Here is a 9,951-nt window from a genome sequence, read left to right on the forward strand (position 1 = left end):
TTGTGGGGTAGCTGCAATCTTCCTCGTGCTATTCATGGGTGTTGCTGCTTGATGTTGTTGCCAGTATTTGAGAACATGTTGAGAGAGTTGGAAAGGAGCCCTGGTGGGGGGAATGGCCCTTTAAGGGCCCCTTGTTTCTGTGCGTGCTTGCTTTTAGCTCAGTCACCTATGCACAGGTGTGGAGGAGCAAAAGGGGGAGGGGTGCTGTTCTTTGGACCTACCCAAAAGGAGACCAGGTGCCCCTGCAGCTTCCCAGTCCCTCTTCCCTGGTGCAGCTCCTCTAGCTCTCTGGGTGAGCTGCACTGCAGGGGAGTCAAAGGGGGCAGCCCTGAAAAGGAGGCATCTTCTGTGAGCAGAGTTCTTCTGTCAGCCGAAGGCAGATCTGTGATCCCACCCTTTGCTTCCCTCCAGAAAATCTCACCCCTTTGTGATCAGAAGCCCTTTCCTAGAAAACAGCCCAGAGGCCCCGTTGTTGCTATGCCAGAAAACAGAAGTTTATTCAAACTTAACCAAAGGCTCTCCCATGCATCCCAGCAAGTACGAAAGCAGCAGGGAAGGGAGGAATTACCTCGCTACCACAGCCACCTTCTAGGCAGCGCTCACCATCTTTAGTATAACACCTGGAGGAATTTTCTAAGCACAGGATAAGCATACCTTCCCCCCTATTTTTCTCTCTTCTGGTTTTCGGGTCAGTCAGTTCCTTGATGCTGTTGGAGTTTCACATGCGGCAGATCTTGGTGCTGACTCGAGGGCCCGGTGGGCATGGGCTACAAGGGGGTGGGCAGACCGGAGGTCGGCATGGGCCGCAGGGAGGGGGCACACAGGGCGGAGGGCCGCACGGGGCATACATGGGCCCCCCGGGATTGATGCAGGACGGGGCCAGGTTGGGCTCCACCACCGGCACGCATGGCTTGCAGCTCGGAGGGCGGGCAGGAGCACAGACTGGCTCCGGCACACAGACTGGGCGGCAGACGGATGAACGGATGGCGGTCCCGCACTCCGGGTTGCAGGGACGGTTGGGCAGCCTGGAGAAAGAGCATAGCAGCGTTCAGGAGAGGCAGCCATGTCCTTGCAAGCAAGTTCATTTGACAACGTGAGAGTATTTTTAAGAAGGGGTGAGCTGAGATGTCCGGCACCAAAGCTCTGCGCTCTGTATTGTGGTTGCTCTCACAACAGTGTTCTTCTTAGGGATGTTATTATTACATTTCTATACTGCCCACAGTCGGGCAGTTCACAACATTTAAGCCACCCATCCAGATTTCAAACAGGCCCACCCGTGCTGAGCTTCCAAGATTAGACAGGACTAGCTGTAAGTTTGCTGACCCATTTACTTCATCTGCCCTTATTTCCAAGTATCTGGGCTTCAGATCACAGCCCAGCTGAGCCGCAGGGTTATTCTTGAATGGATATGGCTATCGGTCTATTAAAGCTGTGTGAACAAAATGAAGTACCCGATGGGAATGTCTTAGCTCTGTGTGGAGAGATTCTTCCAAGCAGCGTGTTAGAAGCATCTACGTGCAGCAGCCCTTTTGTGTTCTGTGCTGCATCACCTTGCACACTTCAGTTCCAACACGCTGGCTTGGCAACCTTCCCCGCTGGCCCTGCTGGCTGCCCACTGCGGGCATCATAGTCTGCAAGGTACCAGGTTGGGCAGCTATACTAGGAAGGGCTGTGCTCCAGCTCTGGGTTGGGTCAATCCCCGCTACAGGTGTGCTTTGGGGTTGAAGCAAAGGTGAGCTTCACAAGGTGAAAGCCATATAAATCCCCATGCCAGGTGTATCTTTTGCATACATACTTGCAGTCTTCTCCTTCCAGCATGTTGCGGTAAGTGGCGATCTCACAGTCCAGGCGGGCCTTTTCGTCGAGGAGGGTCTTGTACTCACAGTTCTGGCGCTCGATGTCGCAACGGATTTCGCTGAGCTGGGTCTCCACGTTGCTGATCAGGCACTGGAGCTGGGAGAGCTGAGTGCCGTAGCGGGACTCTGTCTCTTGCAGAGTACACTCCAGAGCACCTTTCTGAGAGTGGAAGGAGGCAGGGGGCTTCAGCAGGGTAGCAGCGGGCAGTGCTTACTCATGGCAATAGGGGTGCGATGGACTGCAAGGGTCTTAGCTGGGGGGGGGGGGCAGCAGTGCAGTGCCGTCCATGTGGCTGGCCAAGCCCTCCAAACTGGGAAGATTACAGGCATCCAGTGGGATGCTGGAGGAAGCACGGAAAGAAGAGCTCTCTCCACACTTCCCTTGCCCTTCAAAACCCTTATGCGGACAGGTGTTTTACCCCTGCTCACGGGGAGGAGGGGCTGGTGCACCTCCGGAATTCCTAGTAGGATGGCTCCACTTCTCCACTTCTCCCGTGCCCCCCAGAAAGCCCCACCCCACCTGCACCAGGTCTGAAGTTGCACAGATGTTGTGGAATGCAGAGCCCTGCTCATCCATCATATCTGCACAGTGCAAATGCAAGCACATTAAACCTGTCTTCACAGTAATATGTGCAATATTTTTCTTAGATGCCTTTCAAGGCCATAGTCTTCCCAAAGTGTCTTATGATTGACAGCTATATCTATATGTATAGCTTTATAATAGAACATTATGAAAGCAGCTTCAAATATCAACAATTAACTAGGGGAAATGAAATCCATTTCCAGTATTTGGACTCTGCCGTCCATTTTCTTCAGGGTGCCCTTTTGGTCAACAAGCCTTGCCTCACACAGCAAGTAGCCTGGTGGCCAGTGTTTGCCACTGGTGGAAGAAGGTGACAGCCAGGTATGCTTTTAGCTTCCTGTGCCCTCCGGGGGTCTTTCAAGGGTTGAATGAGCTAAGCAAACCATACAGCTTGCGCTGAGCCTTTGCGGTGGATCAGGAATTGATCCAGGTTACTCAGTGAACCATCAACACCTGCTTTGGCAGCCTAACCTCTTGTCTTGTGTAGACCCTAATGGTGCAGAACTAAGGGGCTCCTCTGCTCCAAGGATAAGTACAAAATGCAGGGATGGGGAGCCCATGGCCCCTGCTTTGCTGCTGCTGTACTCAGTCCCCATCAGCCACAGTTGAGGATGATGGGAGCTGCGGTCCAAGGGCATCTGGAGAGCCACGGGTTCTCCAGCCCTGTGCCACACGTGCTAGACTTTGGGATTCCTTCCCCTGCTCCTTTGGAGCAGCTGCTCCGAAGCAGGACGTGCTGAGATTGTGTGGACGTGCTGCTGAGCAACCGGGGGCGCGCTGGGCAATCCACATGCTGCTCACCATGCTCTGCTGAGCCTGTAGGTCGATCTCCAGGGCCTGGACACACCGTCGTGTCTCGATGATCTCGGTCTGGCAGCACTGCAGCTGTTCTCCACTGGAGAGCACCTCCCGGTTTAGCTCTTCCATCTGGTGGAATACGTTTAAAGGAACAAAAGTGGGGGTCGAGAATGGGATTCTAACATGAAAGATGGCCATTGAGAACATTTTTAGTGTACATTTGTTTAGAGGCCTCCAAGGAGGGCCATACCTGGGTAGAGTACCAGTCTTCAACCTCCTGGCGATTTTTTTCAAGGTCGGCCTCATACTGGCGTCGCATCTCCTCCAGGATCCTGTTAAGGTTGCAAGACGGGGCAGCATCCACCTGCACGTTGATGCGGTCACCAAGCTGGGAGCGAAGGGCATAGGACTCCTGGGGAAGGGAGCAAAGAGGAGGACGTGGAAAGGATGCTGGGCACAAACTTTCATCCTGACATCTGCTTCTGCAACCAAAATGGAGTGCTGAATATGCCGTGATCTGTTCACTGGAAGTGGACAAGTGTTGCAAACTGGTTGCACAGGTGAGACTTGTTGGGTGTAGGCAAAAACAGGAGGGGCGATTCAATGACCAGGGCGTGCTTTGAGCCCAGAGTCAGATGGCTGGAACTGAATGGAAGTAAATCTCCCTGTGCTGATTAGGAACCCTCAGGAGTTTTGGCTTTCACCCACTGGGTGCAGCTGGTTGCATAAAGTACCCTGAGCTATTTTGCTCTGCTTGGGGTGTAACTCATCCTTCTCCAAAGAGGGGCCATCCATACGTGTTGGTCTCCAACTCCAGTCTTCCCCAGCCAGCACAAACAATGGCTGCAGATGAGGGGAGTGATATTCCAACACATTGAGGTTGGGGAAGGTTGGACTACTTCATGGGGGTGGATCTAGAAGGGAGTTACTGGACAGATTGTGCCCTTCCTTTGGGCAGCAATGACTAGATGGCCTCGGTGTGGTCCCATCTCTGTAATTCTGTGTCCTTGCACCCATGCGACTATTCTGTGCGTCATACGGGCAATGTTTGGGCCATACCTCCTCATGGTTTTTCTTCAGGCACATCATCTCCTCAGTCAAGGACTCAAGTTGAGCTTCCAAGTCAGCCCTGCACAGGGTGAGATCATCCAAGACTCTGCGAAGATCGCTGATGTCAGCATCATCCCGCTGGCGCAGACTCAGTTCATAATCATACCTTCAAAGGAAGGAAACTGCATCAGTACAGGAGGGCCCATGGGTACAGTATAAAGTCCAGAACTCAGAGTGGTAGGCACTAATCCAGGCCCAGTTGTGGATCCAGTGGACAATTAATGGAATCCAGTCTTCCTGCAGATGTTTTGGACTTGATTCCTACTAACCACAGCAGACATGCCCAAAGGCCAGAGGTGATCTGGAGGGTGCCAAGCTGGGAGAGGCTGTTGCAGACTTTGGCTGCTTGTCCCCATGGCTACTTTTCACCATGCAATCACCCTTCCTTATTTGTGGAATTTTATTGGAGATTGTCCCCAAGGAATGATGACTTCCACTTGCAACTCTCCTGTGTTTTCCCACCACTAGCCCTTTTCTTTGGTTACCAGAAAACATACCCACTAAAGTGGAAAACATGCCAAAGCAGCACAGTGTCTTTTGATTGGTAGCGCTCTGAACTCTGCCAGGAAACACCCCGTGTCTCAGGTTCTGTTGACCATCAGTTACCCACAGACAGAAATTATCTATTTTCTGTATTGTCATGAAGAGGAACAGCATACAAGGTCTGCTCTTTTTGGATACAGTGGGACACAGAACATGCATATCATACGAGTAGTATGGAATTTTGTTACTGCAGCAAATACAATCAACTATCCACTGACTTGGGAATGAGCCCCATTGAATCCAGTGAGACTGACTTCCGAACAGGCATGCAAAAGATGGCACTGTTTCTCCACTGTTTTGTAACCACAGTGGTGAAGCTGGGCTTCCAAACTGTGATGGTGATTCTGGGTATGGAGTAAGCTAGTACAACGAAAAGCTATGCATGGGGTTGCATACTGATGCGTGCAGAAAAAGAGGCGGTTGAATAATTATTTTACGTGCCTCAGCTCTACAGTGTGCTGCTTGATGGATTGGGCAGGGATGATTCACTGCTGTAGCGGAAGTAAACCAAAATTATATTTTTGCCATAAGCAAGATGGAAATAACTTAAAGTTAAAAAAAACCCTGAATGTGGGAGAAGATACAACTGACAGATCTGCTCATCATTCATTTGAAATATTCTTTTCAAGCCCACCTTATATGGAAGCATAGCTGTATATTCTTGGTACGCCTGTTTCTCTCTTAATAGAATACCTGTCATTTCCAAATTTTCTGGGTCCCAAGAGAATTGATGCTAAAGTTTCTGAGGCATGATTAGTTTGAAAATGTTGATCTGTCAGCCTTTCACTAGTCCTATACCTAATGACACCCAACATTTGTAGCCAGGTTTCCCCAAAAAACTCTTACTGGTGACCCCCTACTGTTCTCCACCTGGAAGCCACTGAAGGAGCACAACTTATGAAATGAACTGGCTGAAGAAGAATTAGTTCCATCAACCCCACAAACCGTCGTACTTAGTGCAGTAGTCATCTGAAGCCATCTTCAGATTATCGATGTCCAGACACAGTCTTGCGTTGTCAGCTTTAACACAGCAGATCTGAAAAACAAGAAATTAAAATGGCGTTACCTTCTACCCCAGATGGATAAGGTAAGAGTAGGGGAGAGCGACTCAGCAAAAGCCAAGCTTTTCTGAATTTCATCGCAAAGCTTTTTCCGACTTGTGTCGGATTGTGAGTCGGATTGTCCTGTCTTTTTGCAGAAAACAATGTGCCTATTTTTGCATGTATTCCTTCAAGAGTACATACTGAAAGAACACATACATTTTCACATGTATGCATTTTGTTGTTGTTATTTCATTTCTATACCACCCCACAGCCAAAGCTCTCTGGGTAGTGCACAGCACTCCATAAATCAGATATAAAATACTGCATACACACAATCAAAAATACATTAAATGTTTAAACATTTGAATCAGTTAAAACCAAACCGATTTGGTAAAACACCCGGGAAGGGCAATACCTATAGCCCTTGGGTACCCAGATAGGTCTTTAAAAGCCTCAGCATAGAGGGCTGTCTTAACCTGGTACCCAAAAGACAACAGATGCAGTGCCAGACAGGCTGCAGGGGGGAGGCTATTCCACAGATGTGGGGGCCACCACAAGGAAAGCCCTCCCTCTCGTTGCCACCCTCCACATTTCCCTCAGAGTCAGCCTTGGAGGAAGGCCCCAGAGGTTGAGTGTAGTGTCTGAGTAGATTGTGGTTGTGGAGGCACTCTAACAAATATTGTGGTCTTAAGCCTTGTAAAGCTTTATAGGTTAAAACCAGCACCCTGCCATCTCTTTCACAAGGCATGGGAGCACTCCCTCACGAATGGAGCCGTTGATCACCTTCCTGGCCCTGTTGGTTTTATTGCACTGTTGTTGTTGCACAAATTGCATCACACATTTAGAAATGTACAGGACCATGTTCAGACCCAGTGACTGCAAAATGGATGTATTCTGGTCAAAAAAGAGCTGGGAAAAAAGTCACTCCTGGACCCCCAGGTAGGAGCAGGTGCAAAGGAGCCTGAAAGACATGGTGGCCGACATCTTGGTGCATCCTGCAAGTTTCTCCAGATGCGATTGGAGCAGTGGACATACTGCAGAAGCACACTGGCCAGATGTTTTCTCCAGTGCCCCAGGATGAACCCAGGGGGGGCTGGCTAAACGCTGTTGCCATGGATCCAGCTGAGCAGGGCACTGATTGGCTAGAACTGGTGATGCGAATCACAGCATTTCCCCTGCTTTCTCAGGGCAGGTTTCCAGCTTTTAGAAAATGAATTCTGCTTGCTTTGCTTTTTAAATGGAACAAATGGACATGAGAATCAAACAAATTTACATGCAGAGTACCTCTGTATGCATCCTTTGTGTTCTTCCATGGCAACCTGAACGTGTGAGCGCTTTTTGAGCGCATGTGTGGCACATGAGTGTGTGTGGGAGGGAGGGAGGGAGGGAGGAGTGAAGTCTTTGTTTGGACTCAGTGTTAACTCAAAAGCATGCACAATTATTACATCATAATGAGGAAGCCTATTAAAGCCTATTAAAAACAAAAGAAAGCACGTCCTTCGTGTTACTAATGGTTAAGTGGCTATTACAAGCGGGGTAAAGTTTAAATAGGCTTTCCCCTGCCTCATATAACCACATATAGCCAGCTGCTAAATCAGAAAGCAAAACATATTAAAGCTATGATCAGCACTAAACTTGCACGCTCATATGTACAACATAATTACTAATGTTTTTGCAAAAGCAGACTAATGTCAAAATCTCAGACACTACATATGTGCCCTAGGAATGCCAGCTGTCACACACTAAGTAAAGAGAATATTACACTCACAGAAGTAAATAGGAACATTTGAATGCTTAACTTCTCCAGGCATTTGGCTGCCTGTACTGGGAAACCCAGAGGAGGACTTTGGAACAGAGGCCTAGAGCCCCCATTGAAGCGCCATCAAGTGTGGCAAAGCAGGCTCGCCATATTTTGAGTAGCTGAAGTATGTGGACCTCCCTCTAACGGAAGGGAGAGAAGACCATTACTTCCATAGTCTAATGCCTGCTGACACCAGTTGCTGGGTAGCTGGGTGGGAGGGGCTCTTGCCCTCCTGTCCTGCTTGGAGGCTTCCCATGGGCAACTGGTTGGCCACTGCGTGAATAGAATGCTGGCCCAGATGGAGCCTTGTCTGACCCAGCATGGCTCTTCTGATGTTCTTACCTATCTAACTGTACCATGGAATGAACACTCAGTATTCAGACCTTTCTGCCTTCAGATCACCTGGTTAAAGTAACTTGCAAGAGGCTGTGATGAGCTGGAGTTCATAGAATCATAGAATAGTGGAGTAGGAAGGGGCCAAGAAGGCCATCAAGTCCACCCCTCTGCTAGTGCAGGACTCCAAGTTAAGCCATCCCTCTCAGACGGCTATCCAGTTGCATCTGGAATGCCTCTAGAGTGAGAGAGCCCACAGCCTCCCTAGGTCATTGGCTGTATTGTCATACAGCTCTAAAAGTCAAGAATTTTTTCCTGGTCTAGCCAGAACCTGGCTTCCTGTAATGTGACCCTGTTTTCCGTGCCCTGCACTCTGGGATGATCAAGAAGAGATCCTGTCCTTCCTCCTTGTGACAGCCTTTCAAGTACTTGTAGCGTTACTGAGTACCTTTTAAAAATGTGATAATCTAGTTATTCAAGTGTTTCATTTGGTATTCTAGCAGGCAGATCTCAGCATCACATCCTTCGTGTGGTCATCTTTCTAGTCCACATCAAGGTGGGCTTGGAGAATTATCTGTCTGGCCCTGTCTGGCAATTCCTATTCATCTACTGGAAGAAATGAGCCTCTAGCTACAATAGCCATCGCTTACATGATGCTTGCAGATGCTTTGGACTGCAGCTCCCAGTTGCTTCTGCCAACCTGGCCAATGGTCAGGGTGATGGAACTTAGTCCAAAGCATGTGCTGATGAAGGGTGAGCTACATCTTGAAAGCGCGTATCGCATGCCAGTCTGAAACAATATCACATCCTCACATTTTCTTGTCTATCCTCCAATTAAAAATGAACAAAGAAGTTCATGGAATCGAACAAGAGGCATCCAAAGTGCCCATGTTGCCATCAAATCAAACCCAGGAAGATGCTGGTATTACCTGCTGCTGGAGATCATCAATGGTGCAGTAGAAAGGCTTGAAGTCGGTGCACACATAAGCATTCTCACAGTCGTACCAGTCTTTGATCTTGCACTCCAGCTCCGCATTCTCCTTCTCCAGACAGCGCACCCTTTCCAGGTAGTTGCCCAGGCGACTATTCAGGAACTCCATGGTTTCCTTTTCGTTGCAGTTGAGGATGCCTTCACTGTGTCCTCCAGCGTAGCAGCTGAGAGGGCGGGCAGGGGGTGGGATGCAGGGTGGCGGGACACAAGTAGAGCCCATGCTAGGAGGGGGAAGGCATGTAGCCGGCATGTAGCCCCTGTTTCGGTAGCTGCTGGGGACTGGAGCAGTCAGGCAAATGCTCGATCGGCGAGGAAAAGCCTGCCCCGGTCTGCAGTTGACGGAGACAGCACTGCTTGGCCGGCAGCTGGGCATGACTCCGCAGGGGCCCTGCAGGGATCCACAAGTGCGAGCAGAAGTTGTAGCCATGGTAAGAGGGCAGAGCTAGATTCCAGAGAGAGCTGAAAGACCCAAGGCACCCGCGTCTGGAAGATGATCTGGCTCCAGGAGCTTTTTATACCGCAAGCATTAGGTGTTGGCTCATTTACGAGGCTTTACCTTTGCGGAGACTCACTGTGGGCTTCTCATTAGTCCTGCCCAATGCTTGCTTAAAAAGCACTTCTTTGCTCATAAAACGTCTCCTTGCCACATACGGAAAGAGGTCAGGGCTCCTCTTGCTGACTGTCCCTGTCATGATGATTTTATGGGGCACCATCAAAGCAAGCTGTCATCTTCAAACAGCAGCTTTCAATAGCTGGGTGTAGGTCATTTGGTAGCATTATAGGCTTGGGGTTTCACAGTGGGTTTGCCCCCTCCCTTTCTCTCCCTGCCCTACTTTGACCAGCTGAACAGCAGGCCTGTCAAACCGTTCCTCCTGACTGTGCCAGTGCACAAA

General features: G+C 49.6%; 1 protein-coding gene across 1 annotated transcript; it reads right to left on the reverse strand.

Annotated features, from left to right (window-relative positions):
* Nucleotides 1-718: 718 nt before the first annotated feature.
* Nucleotides 719-9,485, reverse strand: LOC123031710 (keratin, type I cuticular Ha4-like). The gene is made up of 7 exons (XM_044446947.1): nucleotides 8,997-9,485; nucleotides 5,844-5,926; nucleotides 4,297-4,453; nucleotides 3,488-3,649; nucleotides 3,241-3,366; nucleotides 1,796-2,016; nucleotides 719-1,025 (listed from the first exon to the last, which is right to left on the reverse strand). The coding sequence occupies exons 1-7, from the start codon at nucleotides 9,483-9,485 to the stop codon at nucleotides 719-721; spliced, it is 1,545 nt and encodes a 514-aa protein (XP_044302882.1).
* Between the last annotated feature and the right edge of the window lie 466 nt (nucleotides 9,486-9,951).

Source organism: Varanus komodoensis, unplaced genomic scaffold, assembly GCF_004798865.1.
Source record: "Varanus komodoensis strain SLA01 unplaced genomic scaffold, ASM479886v1 scaffold50, whole genome shotgun sequence".
Lineage (NCBI taxonomy): Eukaryota > Metazoa > Chordata > Lepidosauria > Squamata > Varanidae > Varanus > Varanus komodoensis.

Bases quoted from the DNA above. Each gene is read 5' to 3' on its own strand.
- LOC123031710 (XM_044446947.1), bottom strand. From the start codon at position 9,485: ATGGCTACAACTTCTGCTCGCACTTGTGGATCCCTGCAGGGCCCCTGC. The intron at 4,454-5,843 runs GTACGACGGTTT...CTTCCTTTGAAG, and splicing joins TCAGATGACTACTGCACTAA to GTATGATTATGAACTGAGTC. The intron at 3,367-3,487 runs GTATGGCCCTCC...GTATTCCACCAG, and splicing joins AAGACTGGTACTCTACCCAG to ATGGAAGAGCTAAACCGGGA.